Below are 21,905 nucleotides of genomic sequence, written 5' to 3'. Positions count from 1 at the left end.
GGAAATATATTATATTCCAAAGTGCATATTTGAACCCAATTTTAATAACCAACGTCCTATTCATCTTTTTCCTAACATAATTTTGATCTTATAAAAATTACATTTAATTAAGATCATTAAATTATATGTTTGTTTGAGTGAACCTTTTTCCACCAAATTGTAAAAAATTAAATTTAGAATTTATTAAAAGTGTTGACATATGTCCCAACGATGTAAATTGGTAAATTTCGATGTTATCGTTTGCTTTCTTATTCTAATAAACTTTGATATATTTACAAATTTTAAAAATCTTACTAAAATTGCTGTCAATTATACTTACAAAAAATATTAAGATTTGGACTTAAAAACCCAATTGAAAAAAAAAAAACTTAATTTAGCATAAATACTAATAAAGTCAAAATTCAATATAGTTGAGCCCAAGTACCATATTCATAGTCAACCAAGTTCAAGCCTATAAAGCTACCAAAGAATTCTATAAAATAGAGTGAATTCTTTTTATTCGAGGAGTCAATAGTTTTATACTTTAGAGATATAAAGAGAGTTCTCCACAACCTTAAAGAGTTACGTTATTCTAGGATTTCAATTTCAAGAACATCACACTTTTTATTTCTTCAAATTAAGTGAACGCATTCAACGGAAAGAGAATTAGAGAATCAAGTTCGAGACAACGAAGCGCATTGCATCAAATCAACATAAACACAAGTTAAACTCCCATGACACACATTTCTCCAAAAATCTTGTGCGAAAAACATCAAAGTAATTTTGAGTGATTAAAAACATGTTTGAGTGATTTTAATCATCTACAAATCACTCCCAAACTACACTAATCCCTTCAACTGTCAATAAGATAAACACTTGGGTAAGTAAGAAAAGAGATGCTACAAAGAACAACGTCTATTGCATACTATAACATAGCTTAAAAAGACTCGACTACACGATCATCTTGTTAGTTTGTTAGTGAATCCTAAAACAATCAGAAAAGTGTATTTTAAATATGAAACATTTAAAATTATTTTATAAATTTAATATTCCAAAGGTGGATGTTTGTCATTTTCTTTAGAAAATTATTATTTCAAAGGAATGGTTTGATAGTGGTAAGGTAGTGTTTTTCCAAATTGGTTGCTGATTTATAAATATTGGGAATAACAAGGGATAAGAAAGAAAGAAAGAAAGAAAGAAAGAAAAAAGAATCATTTGGCCAATATTACAATAGAAAATTATATTCCTTTTTGTTTCCTAATGTTAAATTCTTTAAAACCCAAAATTTCCACTAATTGATATGTCTATATATTTTTAATATCCACTAATTGATAGAAAAGGACAAAGTCAAATTCCCAAATATGGAAAAACATTTCACAAACCAACAAACCATTATTGGAAACTTGGACTCTAATTTTAAAAATGCTTAGTAAAGCATAATTTCATCCTTTTTATTACGAAAATGTAACAAATTCCACAAAATTAACTATTTTTAAAATATTTTTGGTGTGTTCTTCTATTTTTTTTGTAGTACAATTTTTTAATCGTTCTTTTTTAGCTACGATTTCTTCCATTTTTTTTTCATTTACTACGCATTGTATCGTCTTTCTTTTTTTCTTTTTTTACGTTTAGATTAGGTAACAAAATTTGATGGTATAAGAATTTTGAAAAAATTGGTTAGACATTTAAATTAGTAACAAAACTAAAAGAAGATTGTGTATAAAGAATATTAAAAAAAAAATTGTTTATACCAAATTTTGAAAAAAAAAATCGTTTAGATTTGAGAATCTAAACGATCGTGTAGCCAAATCTAAACGATCGTGTAGCCAAACCTAAACGACCGGGTAAAAAATTAGTCAAATCTAAAGGATCGATACCAAATCGCCTTACTTGACGGGACATTTTTTGTATTTTATACGTTGGGCCTCTAGGCTTGTTACATTTTCGAAATTGTTTGTAAATACTTTGCCGTTTTTTTATATTTTTGAAAAGACCCATTTTTATTACCTTTTCAAGATTTATTGAAATTTCTTAAAACTGCAACATTTGAATAATTTTAGTTTTCTTTTTTTCAAAATTAAACATTTGAATAATTATAATCGGCTATAACCACTACTTCTTCTAAAGTTAAAACTAAAAAAATAATTTTCAAAATTTTGTTTTTGGTTTTAAAATTTGATAAGGTATGGTTTCTTTTATAAAAGTTAAATTGGAAAGAAATAAGTATAAATTTTAAATAAAATGAAAGAATATTTTTAAAAATAAAAAAAAAATATTAAAACTATTTATAAAATATAACAAATTATTTGTAACATATTTAAGTTTTTATCTATAAAGGAATAAAAATAAAATCATTTCCAGATTGAGAGTATGTATAATTCAAAGTAGATAAATTGGTATCTATACTTGGAAAAAAAAAAAAGAAAAGTAGGTTCATTCCACTAAAATACGCTGGACAACCAACAACGAATGTTCTTGGAGCCCCACAAGAAGAATTGGACAACTCAAAATGGCTCGAGTCGTGGTCAATGTCGTTGCAACCTCTTACCATAAAACAAAACCCTCAATTTTATTATGACAGATCATAAGTTATCACGTTTGAGAGTAATTTAGAAACGGTTAAAATAAATTTTATGAGGTTTAAAATGACTTAAACTAGAGTTAATTTGATATATAATTTTGAAATTTCAAATACAATATTTAATAATTTGAAGATAAAATTTGATGTTTTTAAAGGAAAAAAGAGAAGAAGATTAGTAAGTAATGTAATGAGATCCAAACGTATTTATTTATTTGTTCACCAGTTATTATATAACGGGACGAAGGTCTGCCATTAAATTCCAATTCCTGACCTCTCAACACATCTCCGGAGTCGACGGACTCTCCTCACCGGAAACCTCCTCCCGACCTCCGTCATGGAAAACAACTCCTCGCCTGCAACTGGACTTCAGCCTATCCGCTGCAGAGGTGCTTCTTCTGTTCTTCAACTTGTGCTGTCTTTTCCGTTTGAGTTTTTTTTTTTTTTTTTTACCCAATGTCTCTTCCTCAAATGTTCAATGCTTCATTGCGTTTGAAATTTGTTAGCTGCTGTCTGCCGGAAGCCTGGAGAGCCGCTAGTGATTGAGGAGATCATTGTGGCGCCGCCTATGCCTCGTGAAGTTAGGATTCGGATAATCTGTACTTCTTTGTGTCATAGCGATCTCACTTTCTGGAAATTGAAGGTTCGTCTTATAATCATTCTGGTTTTTATTGTTAATCTTGTAGAATGAAGGAGTTTTTTTACTCGGTTTTTGAATGTTCCATTTCCTAAGGATCCTCCGGGGATATTTCCTAGAATTTTTGGCCACGAGGCTATCGGGTGAGTTCCACGTCTCCTTTTCAATTCTTTTCAATTATTTTTGGGGATTTAAGTCTAATTTTCCCTTATTAATTGAAATTATATGTTGACGTTTTGGATACATATTATTATGATTAAGGATTGTTCTCAACTCAATTAAAAATGCTTGGTCCTGTATTGCTTTGTGTAGCAAAACATTCAAAAATCTAAAAGTTGATCTGAAAATACCAATAGGCTATTTATTTGCTACTATCTAAAAGTAGACCTGTTTCAGATTTATTGTTTGATGTTGCAGAGTGGTTGAGAGTGTAGGAAAGGATGTTCATGAAGTTAAGGAAGGAGATACTGTAATCCCAACCTTCATGGCTGACTGTGGGGAATGTAAAGATTGCTTGTCAAATAAGAGCAATCTGTGTACAAATTTCCCTTTCAGCGTGTCTCCAGGGACGCCTCGATATGGGACTAGCAGATTCACAGATTTAAATGGAGAGGTTATTCATCATTTTTTGTTTGTATCAAGTTTCACTGAATACACAGTGGTAGATGTTGTCAATGTAACCAAAGTAGATCCTGCAATCCCTCCAAACAGGGCATGCCTTCTTAGTTGTGGGGTAACAACAGGTCAACTTCTAATTCTTTACTTACTCTTGTGAAGATTTGAATTGTATTCTCCTGAATGCTATGAGTTTGTTAGTGGCTGTTTAATTTTGCACAAAGTCAGTTTTGTTCTTAAAAAGCTGCTAGTCCAGTTTCCTACTTCAAAAAATGTTATACCTCATAAAGAAACTTTTTGTTTTTTTGAAAAAAAGATCTCATAAAGAAACTTGACCTCTATTTGGTTAGGACTTCAATTTCTTGAGAGGACAGCAGCCTTCGTTTTCTTATTCTTCCTATATATTTCTGCTCAAATATCATATCAACAGGATATATTTTGTGAAATTATGCTATGCTGACTTCTGTATATTTGAATATGTTGATCTGGTTATAGGCGTTGGTGCAACATGGAGAACCGCAAATGTGGAAAAGGGCTCCACTGTTGCCATATTTGGACTGGGGTCCATAGGTTTGGCTGTACGTATGAGCTGTTTATTTACTTGGTTTCAATAGAACTTTAACGCCTAAAACTTTATGGTTTACTTTTGATGCGATAGGTTGCTGAAGGGGCAAGAATATGTGGAGCAAGCCGGATTATCGGTATCGATATCAACCCAGAGAGATTTGAAACTGGCAAGTACTTTCATTTCTCTATTCTTTCTTAAATTTTTAATTGTTTAAAGCAACTCCTCTCTATTGAAGAGTCGTGAGTTTCAAGGTAACATGTCCAATCTTGTGAAAACACTGTTAATTTAAACTTAAAAATTCACTGTAAGCATTTAAAGGTCATGTTATTATTAAGTAGTCTTAAAAAGGTTTTCATTTCCCAAGTGCAGCAAAAAAGTTTGGAGTCACTGAATTTGTTAATTCCAGAACTCTTGGCGATAAATCTGTGAGCCAGGTATGTGGGCTATCAATGAGATTGAATATGATTTAGTTTCACATTCCCATCAAACCTGCTACCTTACTTACAAATAGTACCTCAGAATTCACTGATCGTTTACAAGTTTACCTAAAGAATTTTACTGGAAATGAATTAGTAATACCATTGGATTTCTTGCACACTTTAATGTGGAGCAGGCGATTATTGAAATGACTGATGGAGGTGCAGACTATTGCTTTGAATGTGTTGGAAGGGCTTCGTTAGTTGAAGAAGCATTTACATGCTCCAGACAGGTCCACCCTTTTATCTTTGTTTAAGCATTTTCCATGAATAATTCTTCCTTAACCACCCTTTTATCTTTGTTTAGTATCTGTATTTGTTTCCTTTTAACTCTTTCAACAGAAATCTATGTGATTGGTTTGCTTGATACTGGTGACGGATTCTGTTCTTGAATAAACAAAATTGAGCTTTTGCAAAAGTAGTGGATTTCAATGGTATAAACAAAATGTTTTTTGAGAGTTTCCAAATACATGGATTTCAATGGTATATTATATTCAAACCCTCACATGTGGATCCCAAATCTAAATCCTACCCTCCCTTCTTCCTTTTTAGTATGTTTTCTATGCGTGTAACACACGCGTCTTTTTTAAATTTAGTAGCCGTAGCCGTAGCCATAGCATAATAATAATCCAATAACAATAAATAATTAATAATTAATAATAATAATAACTTGATTGATTTCTGGTCGTGTCTATTAATTAATGTGTTATACATTGATAGACTTCCACCTATGCCTATCAGTTAATTTTGATATTGATAGACATGGATAGAAGTCTATTAATATCTATCATTTTTAGATTCTGAAATTTGAAATTAAATTTAAATTTTATGTCTAACAACTCTTTGTAATGATATAAATTAATTACAATGGTTTCACAAGTTTGAGAACATGATCGTTAAGGAAGTAGAATTGTAACATCCGCCTAATATAAGACTTGCTTGGTTTTTGGCTTATGTTTTTCTTTACTATCTTTTTAATAATTGTTGTTCTCTTTTTTAAAAACACATTTGAATTATGATTATAAAGTGATTGTTTATGTGTTATATCTAAAAGAAAATTAATTAATAGAAATTGATAATTGACTTTCAGGGGTGGGGAAAAACAATAGTGTTAGGAGTAGACCAACCTGGAGCACTATTGAATTTTAGCTCTTTTGATGTTCTTCATCGTGGGAAGACGGTCACGGGATCCTTATTTGGAGGGGCAAAGCCTAAATCAGATGTTCCAACACTTGTAAATTGGTATACAGATAAGGTAAACATACCATACAAAACTTTTAGTTTTTTCTTTTTTTAATGTGAAATATCGTGTTATGTTATATCATATTATATGTCATTTTATTGATGTTAAAATAATGTTTTGACGTATCAGAAACTTGAGCTGGATAAATTTGTTACACATGAAGTGGGTTTCGAAGATATCAATGAAGCATTCAATTTGCTAATCGAAGGAAAATCCTTGAGATGTGTGATTTGGATGAACAAGTGAGCCACTTAACCCAACGTTCTTTGTCAGCAACTATGTTCATTTAAAATCCTTACTACATTGTTTTAATCCAATAAAGTGTTCTTCCTTTTGTTTCTAACTAAATATTCTAACTAAATAAATAAAGTGTTCTACAAGTTCATTCTAATTTTATTTATTTATTGAAAGTCATCTCTTGGTTTTAGAGAATAGTTAACAAAATCTTAACAACAATAACCAATATAAATTTAGGATTAAAATAAATGTTTTTAAAAGTTTAAAAGTTTAAGAATTAAAATAGAAGATACCTCTAAAAATCAAAATTGAATTTAAACCTAAAAAAATTATAATTCTTTCCTCTCCCTTTTTTTTTCTTGCAAAGTATAAATTTGATATTTAAAATAAATATTTGAATTATTAGCCCAATTGTTTTGAAAAAAGTTTAAATATTTTTTTGAAAATTTTAAATTTTAGTTAAATCCAACTAAATAATCCAATTCAATTAGTGAATGACTATACTAATACTAATACTTATCTGTTGTTATCTCAAAATAATATTAGAAAATACGAAACCAATCAATTGTTGATTATAAATAAGAGTACAACAGAAACTGAGTGATTAGTTATGTTAATTAATTTACATAATATCAACAACATAAGTTTGACCTTGCCCCTAGTTCAAACTTGCCGGAGTTCAAGCTCAAAGGACTAACACATTATTTGTATATGGTGATCATGACCTCAATAACAAAGCAATAACAAAGCTTATTACTGAACTCTTGGGCATGGTTTATTGGATTTGAGCTTGTGGTTCTTAAACTACCTTATTGAATTTGTTCATTTAGAATTAATGTTAATACACTGTTTATCTATTAATAATATAAATTGTTAATGATTATTGATAGATTTGGAAACAAATTTTTGTTGACTACTAATATTATATTGTTAGTACATACGGATGTTATATTTTAAATGAATTATGAATGTGTGGATAAACTATGATGCACCAATGTAATATTTAATATTACATGACCTGGGAGCTCTTGAGAAACGAGTTTTGCTTGTTTTCCATGGTAAAGGGTTAGGGTTGTACTGGTCGATACCATCTAACCACACCAATCCAAGCCCTTTTTAATTACGATTCCTCATTTAAATGCCAACTTTTCCATTTTTCATGCATCTTATCACTTGTCAACTTCGACCATCTCTACGTCTGTCACCCACTTTGCAAACTCCAACCACCACTCTTGACCATCACCTCTAGCAACCACTACTATTGTCGTCACTGTTGTTGATGATCATCTCTTGCAACAACCATCGCAAATTTTATTGTAGGATCAACCTAAACAATCAACTTCGATAACCGTTGTTTTAAATTATTAATTCGTAGTATTTTATAATGGTTTTTTTATAAATGTTTTTTCTCCTAAATTAATCCAAATAGGCACTTAATTTAACCTAATTTAAACTTTGACCCATACTTCTTAAATTTCAAATATTGAAATCCTATATAAAAACATAACAAAGTCTAGAAAACTAAATATTTTTCTCTAATAAACTCAATTTTGGCTCAACACACGAAAAACAAATCGTTTTAACCAGTTAAATTGTCAAAAATATTTATAAAAATAAGTAAAATATTAGTATTTCTTAGCGATAGTTAATGATATATGTCTATTAATATCTATAAGTGATAAATAGTAACATTTTGCTATATTTAAAAACATCTCTAAATAACAAGGTTAAATTCTCATACTTATGAACTCAAAACTTAAATTAAAAACCCTAATTCAACCATTTGAAAATTATAATATCTTAATTTAACCTAAGTTAAATCTAATTTGTTTGAGTAGCTAGATTTCAAACATCCTTCTAAAGTCAAAATTTAATTTCAAACCCAAAAACTTAATTCAAAATAAATTAGAATATAAAATTCGAAATTTAACTTGGATCGATGAAAAAAGATCCATTTTCAACAAAACCCAACAACGAAACAAGGGCAAGCACCCATCAATTAAAATCGTTTTTCGATCAAACCAACATTGAACCAAGTAGGATTAGTTTAGTAAATGTTGACTTCAATCACAAAGAAGTACAAACTAATTATTAATTGATCGATTCTTGGTGGTTTAAGCTTTGGAAATTTTTAAAAAGTGTTGCTTTGAATTTTTTCCAAATCGGGTATCTCCGTCCAATTGCCATAAGAGACGTTATTAACCTGTGACATCGCTGGATATAGGGCAAGTGTATCATCAACCTCCTAACTAAGTAGGAAAAGAAAACTGCCATGCACGTGTTAGTGGAAACGAAGTGAAGTTGACACCGATCACTTTTAAAGATAATGAAAATACAAAAATGGGATGTGAAGAAAAACAAGAAAAATAAAGGAGCTTGAAAAAATTTTCGTACTCCTCCTTATCCTCTCAGTGATGGAACATAAGTCGGGGATGAACGGCGGTAAGCCCATCCGTTGCAGAGGTACCAACTTCTTTTCCTTTAATCTTCTTTCTATTTCGTAATTTCTGTTCTCTTTTTTCTTTTTGAGACTATTGAAATTTGGCAGCGGCGGTCTGCCGGAAGGCTGGAGAGGCGCTGATGATGGAGGACATAATGGTCTCTCCGCCGATGCCTCGTGAGGTTCGGATACGGATCATTTGCACCTCTCTTTGTCATACCGATATCAAATATTGGAAAATGAAGGTTCTTTTCTCCTAATGCTTTCATTTCTTCAATTTTTGGTTTGTGTAATTGAGGGCTGATTTTGATTGCTTTACTTGGGTGATTAATTTGTGAATTTTGAGTCTATTTATTGGTCTTAGTGTGATTTGCAAGCTATTTATGTGATTGATATTTGATTTGGGGATTTTTGTGTGATTTAAGTGTGATTTTGAGCCTGTTTTTGTAATTAGTTTACTATATAGAGTCTAATGTGTGTTTAAAGTTTGATTTTGAAATTAGTTTGTGACGAAACTGTGATTTTGAGCCTACTTTTGTGACTTCTTGGAAGTTACTCTAACTTGCGAAATTCCTGATCATCTTAAAACTAAACCATCAATAAACACCAACTTCCAAGAAATCATAATTAGAGGAAAACCAACCATCTGGAACCATGTGAGTATCCATCTAGGCTTTGATCGGACTTGTCATTCCATATGTCAAACCACTTGTACTTCTTACTTCAGGAGATTTCACTGTTTAATAAAAATATGGGTCAATGATCCAAAACATCTTGCCTTCCCTAGAAGATCCGGTTTCTCAAGCTTTTTGGATCGCCGCTTGATGCCAAAAATTTTCCATGAGTTTTATTTGGACCCGATTACTTGCCTCAATAGATTGTCAAATTTAGTTTTTGCTTCATATTCTTCTCGTTTGTGAGTGAGGTTTTTCCGTCGTGTCGTGTTAGAATTCCAGTGTTAATTGTTCTGTAACAAACTCCCATCAATCAATACCCAATTCATCCAACCCTAATGCTAAAATGTTATTAGGATCCTCCGGGGATTGTTCCAAGAATTCTTGGCCATGAAGCTGTCGGGTAAGTCACAACATCTCTATTCTCTCTGAATTTTTTTTTTCTTTCTAAATATCTAGCATATAAACCATAATCTGTGTCTCTATTCTCCAAGACTTTTACAATATGGGGTGGTAAAATTGAAGCTCACCCTTCGAGGTTGATATTACAAGCTTTATTCTAGATGAGTTATGCTGAGATTGGTTTTCTCAAAGCTTTGCTCTTTGGTAGGGTGTTGGCACGAGGCGTACTCCTCAATTCATCGGTTACAACGATCCAGCTTAGTCATTACTCAAACTCTAATGATTATCACAATGTAAGACTTCATTGTTCTTTTTAGGGGGACTACTCTTGGCTTTCCTTTTAGTAGGGCTGACCTCAACCCCTACCTCACCAAAATTAATTTTACCCAGCTCTTTTATCTGTTGTTGCTGACACCTCCTTGTTACTTAGTATTTTGCTCAAATTTCCACATACACCACGAGCCTAACCAACCGTATCAATCACTTGATGGAGACACGAGTTCCTTAGGAGGAGTTGATTCAACCTCAAGCTAATACAAGTGACCAATTGTTCCAAGGTCCATGCTAATCTTGAGAAAGCTGAAGCTCTTTTTCTAAACACCTTATGCCTGGAGGATTTGTTTACTGAAACTTAACTTTTACTAGAATGCAAGATGTTCTGATGGAATATGGGGTGGAGTGGAGCAAGGAAAGAAGCTTTCATCATCATCTTGAGATGAACTTTGACTATTTAACCAAAGATTCTGAGACCTTGTGCTAGAATCTCTACGCTTTCACTTTTGGAAATGTGAGCTTCGAGGTCGATGCTAAAGCTAATGAAGACTCTACTCATCATGAAGATTAGGAACTTTAGATTCTCATGCTTCTGATGTTGTACTTTTATATTATCCCAAAAACTATTTCTATTTGCTTAGGTTTTTGTGAAGTTTTAAATGAAGTTTGTTATCTGTTGCTTTCCTCAACAGTTGCCATTTTCTTACAACAGTTGACCTTGACCTTGCTCTTGGCTACACATGGCCTACAAGTTTTGGCACATGATTTTTCTAGCTAGATCTCGATACTTGTCTGAAAGTATGTGCCCCACAAGCTAAGGAGTGATTACCACTTTTAAAAGATAAAATATATTTTTTCAAGCCATATTATCCAAGGAAAGTGAAGTTACACAACACCATCGATAAGGAAGCAACTTTTTATGAACAAGCTACAAAGTAACTGAAATAAGCAGAACTTATGATCTATCCTAGGAAATAATGGATGAAGTAACCATAATTTCACCCACAGGCAGAGGAAGAATACTTAGAAGCTTGTGGAGCCTTACTAGGTTTGATAAGATAATATTCCCGGTTGGGTCATGATTCTGGGCCTACCTTGGATCGAGAGAGCAATGTTCTGTTCCCTAGGCTTAGAAGTAAGATGGACATGACATTATTTGGTGCACAACTTTACCAACAACAGGTAGAGAAGCACAGACTAAAATCGGTTGGGCTTCAAAAGAGTTTGACTCGTTAGGCTTAGTAGTCCTAAAGCTTGAGAAAGATGTCACGACAGGTAGTGCAAAGGTTGGTATTTGAAACCAAACACGTATGCAAATGCAATAGAAGTGAAGATTGTACTCCAAGTTGATTTCTCAAAAGCTTGCACCATAAGAATGAGTAGTTAAACCACGAACCTCAACTTGGGAATGAGGCTAATGTTATGGGTGATTTTTGAGAAAATGGTACAATCAACATAGCATGGAAGCAGAGGTGGCTAAACCAAGGAAATAACATGAGGCAGGCCAACAACGATACCCTAAGGATGCAATGGTCTTGATACAAGGGCCAACTAGGCCTAAAGCTTAATCAACACGCTTGACCTCGACCTTGACCAAGGATAAGGCAGAGTCCATTGAACATTGAAGTTTTGACACGGTAAAGTCTAATAAGAAAGAAAAGGAATTTGGGAACAACTGAAAACCTTAGATGGAAAGAATTTAAGTGATTGGACCTTATAAATACTCGAGGATAATAAGAGAAGAGGTAAGTTGATGCTCCACTAGATAATCTATCTTAAGCCTCACCTATCAATTTTCTGTGTGACTAACACTACATCGATGTGCAAATCTTTCTACCTTGCAGGTTGTATTCTTCTTTTGAATACAAATATATTGTTGTTGTCATGTGGGGGACATACTACTCAACTTTGTTTGGATTTTGGTATCAACAACTAATATATCAAGCAAAATATTTCATAATTTTTAATCCCATTAACACATAAAAATAAACATAGGATTTAAAATCCATATTACAAATTTGCTTATTATTAAGATATTTTGTGTTGCAGAGAGGTTGAGAGTGTAGGAGTTGAAGTAAGTGAAGTAAAGCAAGGTGATTTTGTGATCCCAACATTCATGGCTGAGTGTGGGGAATGTAGAGATTGCACGTCAAGTAAGAGCAATCTTTGCTCTAAACAACCTTTTAAGCTCTCTCAAGGGATGCCTCAATGTGGAACAAGTAGGTTCACGGATCTTAAGGGAGAGGTTTTGCATCATTTTATGTTTGTGTCAAGTTTCAGCGAGTACACTGTGGTGGATGTTTCTCATCTCATTAAGCTTGATCCTCTTCTCATCTCTCCTGACAAGGCATGCCTCCTAGGTTGTGGCGTATCGACAGGTAGTTCTAACACATTATTTTTTGCATCGAGTCCATTTTAATATTAGTACTCTATTCCTAAACATTCAAATAATCAAACTCAACAAGATGATGAGACCATTACTGCTAGGGATAGGGTAACAAAACTCCAATTTATATCTTCATGATGGTATGATAATGTCCACTAATTTGGATAAAGCCTTTTGACTTTGTATTTGGTTTCACTCAAAATGTCTTATGTTGGTGATAGTTGTCCTCTCTTATATGCCCCTAATCTTCCTCTTATCTAGGTAATGTAGGACTTTGATTGCATTTCGAACAATCCTCCCCTTGAACAAAGAACCACCGAGCCTCCCCTCAAATAATTATCTCTTCAAATTATACTTGAGCACACTGCCTGCCTGAAAGCTCAACAATGAATGGATACCATCATGTCTACATCTTTCAAGGATTTTCCACTTCTTTATTAGACACCCTAGGAGTCTACCGACATGACTAAGTCAGGTTATAGCTATGATACCACAAGAAATTATGCGAAAAACTCCAAAACCAAAGAAAAACCATGATCTACTAGAAAGAAATCCACTATGTGAGTTTTTTTACAAAAGTGAAATCTCTTTTCCATCCTAATTATAAGAGCACTCTCTTAGAGCCATTGTACCACTTACACCATTTTTCACTCTCAACAAAAGAATGATAAGAGAGAATTTGACTAGAGTTAGTACATCTAACTTTATAATGTTTCTAACTACGACAACTTGAAAAGTGAAAACAAAGTAAAAAATCGTTGCTTACTATTTGGTGCTCATTACTTCCCTATCCCTTGGAAGCCTATTCATATTCCTTTTAGATGTGGGAACTCATGAGTTTCCTAATCATCTAAGATGTGAGATTTCTCTCTTCAAATATTTAGTAGAAATCCAACAATTAGTTTTTGTGTAGTTAGATTCATTCCTGTTGTGTTGTGACTATTTGAATGTTTAGGTATTGAGTTCTAATACTTACATACTTGATTTGATTCTGTTAAAATATATTTATTCTTGGGTTTGAATGTATATATGTGTGGGTTTGTGTGTGTGTGTGTGTGGTTTTGAATTTTTATTTTAAACACACAAAATGATGCATAAAACTTTGAGTAGTAGTAAAAGACTTGTTGATTGTTAGTCATTTGTTTCCAGGGGTGGGTGCTTCTTGGAGAACAGCAAAAGTGGAGAAGGGATCTACTGTTGCCATTTTTGGGCTGGGGACTGTGGGCTTAGCAGTAAGAATTCATTTATTCACTTCAAAGACTCCATTGTCTTCCTTTTTTAGTTTCCAATTGGAATTCTCTTTTGTAATCATCAATTAGGTGCTTTGAGGCTCCCCTTTTATTTCATTTATTCAATGAGATGTTTCTTATCTAAAAAAAAAAAAAAAAACTTCAAAGACTCCATTTAAAAGCTTCATGATTAAGGATTGTTATTCAGGTTGCTCAAGGAGCAAGAATATGTGGAGCAGCTAGAATTATTGGAATAGATGTCAGCCCATATAAATTAACATTGGGCAAGTATCTCTTACACATTTAACAAGTCAATGTTTAAACTTCAACTATTCACACAGAATTCTACATTATTAATTTACAAAATACTATGACATCATAGCTTGAATATTTGTGTGTGTGTTTTTACGATGGGTGTTTTGGGGGAATTGAACCTCTCTTAAGGTTAATATTCAACCCAAGTTTATACCTGTTGAACTATTCTTGTGTGCTCATGAGGATTTGGCAGATTTAAGTAACAGGTGTTAGGTTTGATATTAAATTTTAAAATGCATGGCCTAAAACTTTTTCCAAGTCGAAAAAGAAGTTTAGTAACAAGTAAAATGCATTTGTAATTTACGTTACAGTCTAGTATAAGGATTAAGTTTATGATGAGTTTCTATCCCACATTGTTTTTATGAATTACTTATCTTCTTAAATACAGCAAAAGAGTTTGGAGTCACAGAGGTTGTTAATTCTAGAAGCATTGGAGACAAATCTGTGAGCCAGGTAAGCGCCACAAAATTATGATCTTGACAATGTTGAAAACAAATACTACAAAGATGAAACATGTGTGTATATCATTTTTGTATGTATATTAACTTAGTTTTTTATTTAGTGGAATAGGAAGTCTTGAGTTCAAATTTAAGCCACACGTTCTATTTTTAGTTTTTATTTAATCTTGCAAATTGAGGAAAAAAAAAAAAAGAGTTTCAGTTACATTTTTAAAATTTCAAGATTTCAAATTTAATTTGAATAAATCTACGCTTATAACAATTATTATGGAAAAAAATGCTAAAAAGATGAATTATCCTCTAAAGTTTTCAACTAAAACGTTTGAATCTTAGCATTTGATTCCTTGACATGCAGGTAATCAATGAGATGACGGATGGGGGTGCAGACTATTGCTTTGAATGTGTTGGACTAAGTTCCTTAATCAAGGAAGCATTTGCATGCTGCAGAAAGGTATCATTTATATATACATGATTTTGAGCGTTTTTAGTTTTAATTCATTATCAATACCAATACGAAAATAGAAATTTGAACATCTGACATTTAAGACAATGCATAGTGCACCAAAACTGATTTTATTTTCAAGTTCACATTTGAGTTGGTTTTGTTCGGATTATTTGTCTCTATTAACCAATGACAAAAGTTTTCTTGTGTCAATGAGTTTAGGGTTGGGGGAAAACAATTATATTTGGTGTGGAGGACCAAGCGTCACTTTTAGGTGTCAAATGTATGGATGCCATTTGTCAAGGAAAAATGTTGATGGGATGCATATATGGTGGACTTAAGCCCAAATCAGACATTCCCACACTCCTTCAATGGTACATGGATAAGGTACCCCCAACAACTTTACTCTACATTTTTCCTCTTTTGTTTGTGTCTTTATAATGTTATATATTAATACTGCTCCTAACACTATAAAATGATCTAATTTCGTTCCAACTTACTTTACATGAAAATAGTTTTTGTTATCAAGACACTGAAAGTACATGCCAACACGACATAATTGAGAATAAATTAATTTAAATTTCAAAGTGTTGAATAGAAGTTTGGATTGACTTAATTTCGAAAAATTTATTTGATAAAAACTATTTAAAATACGCTGCGTTTTGAATGGTTACTAAATATTCTGTTAGTTACTTTGGTTTTAAAAATGTGGTTAAATTGTAACGATTAATGTCAAACTTTCCAAAATGTCTTGATGATAATGACTTAAACATAAAAGAAAATAAGGGTGGGTTTTTTAAGTGGATAAAACACCAGAAATGGACCATTTGTGTTATTTAATTAAACCACAAAGACTAAGTGAAACTAAGTTCAATCTATAATTAAACTGTAAAATGATAGGAAGCAAGAGGTAAGCCCAATCAAGAGACTAAATTGAACATTTGCTTAAATCATATAGATCAAAATTTATAATTAACTCCACAAAATAAAATTTGGAATATTTTTGGAAATTATATTGATTAGAGATGAATAAAAATTAAAAATATCAATGTGAAAGGAAGGTTGATCTTGGTAGCATCTTAAACTACCTTCCACTTTTTATTATTATTATTATTTTAATGTAAATTCCTCTGCATGGCACATTTTTATTTATTTTAGAATATGTAAATTTGGCTGGCAGAAATTACAATTGGATTTATTTATCACACATGAAGTTGGGTTTGAAGACATCAACAAAGCTTTCAGTTTGCTAAGTGAAGGCCAATGCCTCAGGTGTATGATCTGGATGACCAAATAATAAAGCAAACTCCTGCCCTTTTAATCCTCAAACTTAAAGCAACTTTCAATATTACCAACTCCGTTTTGTATTGAAGTTTAATGTTTCTTTAGAACACAGCAAATGCACGAGACGCTCCAGTGAAATATATGTTGGTTGAGTTTATCGTACTCCTTGATGATCCGAAGTGTCGAAGCCTATACACACCTGGATCGGCGTCTATCGGTATGTCCCATTCGATAGTCGCTAAGCTGTTGATTAATGTGGTGTTGTCTAATTTCCATTTAAAAGATACGGAGAAATCATCGTCATCATATGCTGGTGTCCATCGCTGTTTCTCTAGCCTTTCGACTAAGGCATACGTCCCTTCGGTTAAGAGGTCAAATCTTGGGTTTGCACTCCAAAATGTGGCGGTTGGCTTTTGTTTGCTCCCAGTTTTGAACCAACCGTCTTTTGGTAGTTCGACGTCTTGTTGAATGTCTCCAAAGTTTACACCGTCCGGGGGAGATTCTCCAAAAGGGTCCATTACCAAGCGGAGTTGGACAGAGGAAAGGTCTGGTGGTGAGGCGATTGGTTTGGCAACTTTTTCACCTTTGGCTATTGCACTTGCTAGTTTCTTGAACTCTTGTATGTATGCTGATAGAGTGTGTGGCCCATAGAGAGTCGAGGCAGCCTAAATATAACATGAAAACATCGAATGATTAATAAAAATAACTTAACTTAAATCGTCACTCAACTGTTTTCTTATTTCAATTTGAGATTAAAGTTCTTACTTCATATCTTTGTTGTTCATATTCTTCAAAAGTTGCGACATATTGAGAGTAAGTATTTGTAAGCCCTGCAATCACAACGTGGGTATCATCATCAAACTCTCCATTCCCATTGCTAATTAGAGTTTCCTTTACTGCTTCCCTTAGCCGTCGGCCAGCCATTGTTGTGAACTCTGCGAAACAAAAAGGGTTAAGGCTACTTTGTCTTCAAGGGAAAAAACTCAGAAAATTTTTTAGTCCGTTTTGTGTTTATACCTCCTGGTACTGAAAGTATGATCAATTTTCCTAGCCTGAGAATTTGAATTGGAAGAATTGCTGGCTGTATATTCACCCATCAAAGTTACCAATCAATTACAATAAGCATTTTTGCACAATACATCCATCTTTGGCTTCATTTATTTGATAAATTATGTTTTTACGTCCACTCAATTCTTGAAGTTTGAAAACTTTCGTAACTTTGATTCCAACAGAACACCGTCATGAATAGACTAGCAAAGTGATAATTTGGCATGATAGTACATAATATGAATTGACGAGCCATGAACACAAATAGGCCAATAGAATCTATTAGGCCAACAGAATCTATTAACAACATAAGTAGACAAACAAAATCTATTAGCAAAAGAAGTATATCGTTGGTAGACTATATCGTTGATAGATTTTGTTATATTTACAATTGTTTTTTAAAAACATTGTTATACATTTAGTCCTTAAGACAAGGGTTAAATTTTAAATTTAATCTATATGATTCGAAGAAAGTTAAATTTAATCTCGATAAACTTTTCTTTAACATTAGTTACGAGGATTTTATCAAACAATAAAAACTATTTATAAAAACAATCAAATTCTAAATTATTTTAAAACTATAATTGCAAAATTCTAATTTTCTCAAACCAAATTTTCTATTTAACTTTATTTGATTAAACTAAAAACTCTCATGTCAAATCATCGTTAGTCCAACATCTCAAGAACCAAATTGATTTTGAGCTTCTTTCGTTCAATCAATTTGGTCTGACTCATATTTTCTTCCATGGAATCACATAAACCATAAAAAAGCTATTAATGCTCATCAAATTTGTAATTGATTTTAGGTAAACTATTTTCTTTCGTACCGCCCAAGCATAAGGTTCAAACATCTCGCCGGTGTCCAACAAAACCGTCTTCGGCTTCTGGCACCCAACCTGAAACTCACTGGGTTTCTTCAACGAATCTCTCAACTGCTTCCACAACTTATTGATCTGCAACAAAATTGCAAAACCAAAATTTAGACAATCGAAAAAAGAGAGGCAAAGATTCATCCCATCTGCCATTGAACTGACCTCGGTATCACCCTGTTGGAAGCCAAACACACCAGGACCATCCGTAGTTCCAGCGGCAAAACCCGGGCCAAGAGCAGCTGGACATGTCCTCACAACATTATTCCCATCAATTTCAACTTCAATGTCCGTGAAATTCAAATACACATGCCGAAAGTCAATCTCCCCTGTTAGTTTCTCTGTAGCTGTTGTGAACAAATCAGCTGCTTTCAAGAACTGCCTTTCCCCAATGATCTTTGTGCTAAGAATTTCATCTGGGAACCTATGTGGCATTTTAACAAACGGGTGATGCGCAAAAAGTTTGATGGTAAAAGAAAAAAAGAACTTTTGTTGTATGTAACGTTACCCAGGGCCACGGCCTACGCATAGAAGGTCACTGCCGTGGCAAGATGAGCGATTGAAGTCGCAGGGTTTTCCTGAATCAATGCAAAATGCGCCAAGTACGTTCGGCGTTACGTCGCCGACGTTGGATTGGCAAAATGCTGCTACAAAGAGAGATCCGTCGTTCTTCCTCACTTTTGATGATTTGCTACTTGTTTTGCTGCACTGTTTTCCTCCTGTGGCCTTTATCTTCTCAGCTTTCTTCATTAACTCTTCGATGACTGTTTTCAATATATATACAAGGAATAAGAAATTGTAAAGATTCTCTATGCTGCTTGATGTATTTCGTCTATAACAAATGAACTATTTTGGTTAACTTTTACCATATTTGAAAAGAAGTCAGAACTTGACCTGAAGCATTATTTGAGGGGGTTGTCGTGGTACGACCATTAGAGGCGGCCCAATCTTCGAAAAACCTAGCGGCAGCACCTTTATTATCACCACTAATCAACTTATTATCTCTACTCATGGAAGTGCCATGCGTTGGGAACCAACTAAATGCCCCAATGCTATTCCCACTTTCTCCATCAACAAACTTCAGAATACTCATTTCTTTATCCACGTTGTTTGCATATTTAGCTCGTTCTTCTTCCGGGTTCATAAGGTAAGCACTTGGGCTTCTGTTGATCCCCGCATTGTCAACTTCCCCTGTCAGTCATCGAAAGATAAAATCAACAAACCAAAATCTATGTACAAAGTTAAAGAGTTGTCTGATTGGCTTGCCTTTGTTGAATAAGATGAACCCTGGCTTGAGGCTTTCGTGAGCTTGAATGATGCTCTGTTCAATGGCGTTGACGATGGCGTCGAAGGATTGTTGAACGAAGCCGAGGGATGTTATTGAGTAAACCAAGTACTGTAAGTAGCCGCCGGGGCCGGCATGTGTATGGATTCCACTTATTGCTACGTTCTCTTCTGTGTATAGGTCTCCAAACCTTTGCACGGAAATATTAATATTTCTTTGTTAGAACATCTACAAAAACAAGCATTTAATTACTCAAAACTAATTGCATACCATTCATAATATAGGAGATATCAAATGATATTCAATAACTCACGTTAATAAAAATGATTTTAATGATTTCAAAATCATTATCAAACATGTACTAAAAATAATAATCTTTTTTTAGCAAAGATGTGTGTGAAAATTGTATCAACATTTATTTTTATCTAACTTATATTTAAAACTCTTTAAATTTACTTCTGTTTTGTTTTAATTTAGTTTAATTTTTAGGATATCAACCCTTCACAATCTTTATGAATAGTATGATATCGTCTACTTTAGATATAAACTACTCATGATTTTCATTTTGTTTTTTTCTTTGCCCAAAAGATGTTATAATAGTTAGTATTTGAGCCAAATTAAAATAGTTTGTGTTTAGGTGCCAGTTGATTATTTTTCTATACTATTTTTTTTAACAATACATTTTTTATACCTCAGTCTAAAAAATAAGTTTTATTGCTTTTTTCTTTTTTTTTATGTTTCATTCTTAGAGGGTAATTGTTTTAAACCACAAAACTTCTTAAATATTCACACAAATATATAGATATAGCAAAATATCACAAATTATATGTGATGAACTATCATAATACATATCGATAAAAATAATAGTCTGTTTTGATTTATCACAGTTTATCGTAAATAGATTGTAATCGATATTTTATAAATATACTTTGATTCATTTTGTTATATTAAAAATAGCTCTAAAATATATGGTCCAAGTTGAAACTACCTTCTTTGAAGTATTGCTGTAATTACGTCTATAACTATATTAGAAAATAGTTAGAACTACGAATTTTTTTTTCCTTTCTTTTACATTATTCTCTTTTGATAGATTTGTAGTTTAGTAGATTTTTTTAATACAATAATATGAGGGAGAGATCAAACTTTAACTTCTGGCGGTTAATAATATATACAAGTTCATGTCAATGTCAGTTACGCTATGTATGTACATGATCTCATGTCATCTCCTACTCACTATTTTTTCGGTTCTGTTTGTTTGTTTGGTTTTTAATGTTTTTGTTAGTTAATTGGATATAAATAGTTCACGAATCAAGAACCTATATTAACATATGCATATATGTGTGTATATATATATTTATACCTAGATTGGAGCCTCTCAAGTACTTTAATGGTGACCAATTGGGAAGCCATTCCAGCATCCAAATTAACAAACGCAATTCTTGGTCCATCAATACTTCTAGCAACAACAAATGTCCTGGCTCTCAGCCTAAAATGAATCCCCGCCGTGACCTGATCCATGTTCGCATACCCCATCATGTTCACTTCGGCTGCCGGACCAGTCATGTCGAAGCTACCGACGCCGACCAACCAATCTCCATTGACACACCAACTCACATCTAGAACTACAATGGCCATAGCCATAAACTTTAACCATGATGATGAATTATGACGCCGCATCTGAACTCTGATAAACTTGAACTTTGAAAAATCAACAACTCAATTTGATGATGATCATCAAATAATGGCCAAGGTGTGGTCTTGATATATAGCTTTATATATCTACATATGTATTTTATGTGGTTAATTTTGAGTTTTTGTTTTTTGCTTAGGATATCGTGATTGGTTTTTGGTTAAAAACGAGGGGTTTTGGGTTAGGTTTGTCCAAGATTGCGCATCCCACTAGGTGTGTTTCTTGTATGCATTTAACATTTCCTTTTCCCTATTGTAATTTGTTATTCCATATTTTGTTTAATTATGTCTTTAGATTTTAGATTTTGGTGTTATGATTATGATTGGATGCTACTCTCATGTTCTTATGAATATTTTTTGTGTTTATTCATATGTTACAAGTTAAGTACCATGAATATGAAATTGTGTGATTAACTTACATAAATTATATACTTTTAAATCGGAATCGTGTCTTTTGGATTGAAAAGCTGTGGACTTTTATGGGTCTTTATATATTTTGTAAATATTGTAGGTTAGTTATTTACTACAAAAGTCATGGACTTTACTGGTTGTTTATATATTTTGTAAATATTATAGTTTAGTCGTTTGCCATATTTTAAAATGTTCATATTATCATATACCACACATTTTTCTTAACAAATAATTTAACTTATTTTAATTTCTGATCATTTTAATTATTACGATAATTATTTGTATGTAATTAAATTAAGGGTAAATTTTTATAATATTAATAATTTTTAAAGATATAGAATTAAAAAAATGTTACAAATTTTTAATTA

The 21,905-nt window shown here is 32.6% G+C and overlaps 3 protein-coding genes across 4 annotated transcripts; 2 read left to right on the top strand and 1 right to left on the bottom strand.

The window, feature by feature from the left end:
• The first annotated feature begins 2,753 nt into the window (after positions 1–2,753).
• LOC103502639 (alcohol dehydrogenase-like 7) lies at positions 2,754–6,487 on the top strand. Its single transcript, XM_008466655.3, has 10 exons — positions 2,754–2,946; positions 3,064–3,200; positions 3,291–3,337; positions 3,612–3,937; positions 4,305–4,387; positions 4,468–4,543; positions 4,747–4,811; positions 4,991–5,086; positions 5,944–6,108; positions 6,226–6,487. Exons 1-10 carry the CDS (start codon positions 2,895–2,897, stop codon positions 6,340–6,342), a joined length of 1,164 nt encoding a protein of 387 aa, XP_008464877.1. The 5' UTR covers positions 2,754–2,894; the 3' UTR covers positions 6,343–6,487.
• A 2,090-nt stretch (positions 6,488–8,577) lies between these two features.
• On the top strand, positions 8,578–16,959 carry LOC103502640 (alcohol dehydrogenase-like 7). Of its 2 annotated transcripts, none has more exons than XM_008466656.3 (10): positions 8,578–8,796; positions 8,882–9,018; positions 9,804–9,850; positions 12,172–12,500; positions 13,658–13,740; positions 13,946–14,021; positions 14,441–14,505; positions 14,866–14,961; positions 15,175–15,339; positions 16,133–16,959. In XM_008466656.3, exons 1-10 carry the CDS (start codon positions 8,748–8,750, stop codon positions 16,247–16,249), a joined length of 1,164 nt encoding a protein of 387 aa, XP_008464878.2. In that variant the 5' UTR covers positions 8,578–8,747; the 3' UTR covers positions 16,250–16,959. The 2 variants fall into 2 exon arrangements, with proteins under 2 accessions (XP_008464878.2, XP_050938031.1); XM_051082074.1 differs by lacking the exon at positions 8,578–8,796 and adding an exon at positions 10,058–10,142.
• Positions 16,127–21,072, bottom strand: LOC103502652 (neutral ceramidase-like). Its single transcript, XM_051082902.1, has 9 exons — positions 20,798–21,072; positions 19,419–19,651; positions 19,047–19,343; positions 18,661–18,916; positions 18,318–18,576; positions 18,111–18,236; positions 17,254–17,317; positions 17,002–17,171; positions 16,127–16,901 (listed from the first exon to the last, which is right to left on the bottom strand). The coding sequence occupies exons 1-9, from the start codon at positions 21,070–21,072 to the stop codon at positions 16,338–16,340; spliced, it is 2,244 nt and encodes a 747-aa protein (XP_050938859.1). The 3' UTR covers positions 16,127–16,337.
• Positions 21,073–21,905: the final 833 nt, after the last annotated feature.

Source organism: Cucumis melo, chromosome 3 (genome assembly GCF_025177605.1).
Source record: "Cucumis melo cultivar AY chromosome 3, USDA_Cmelo_AY_1.0, whole genome shotgun sequence".
Classification (NCBI taxonomy): Eukaryota; Viridiplantae; Streptophyta; class Magnoliopsida; order Cucurbitales; family Cucurbitaceae; genus Cucumis; species Cucumis melo.
This window is presented reverse-complemented; position numbering and strand designations above follow the sequence as displayed.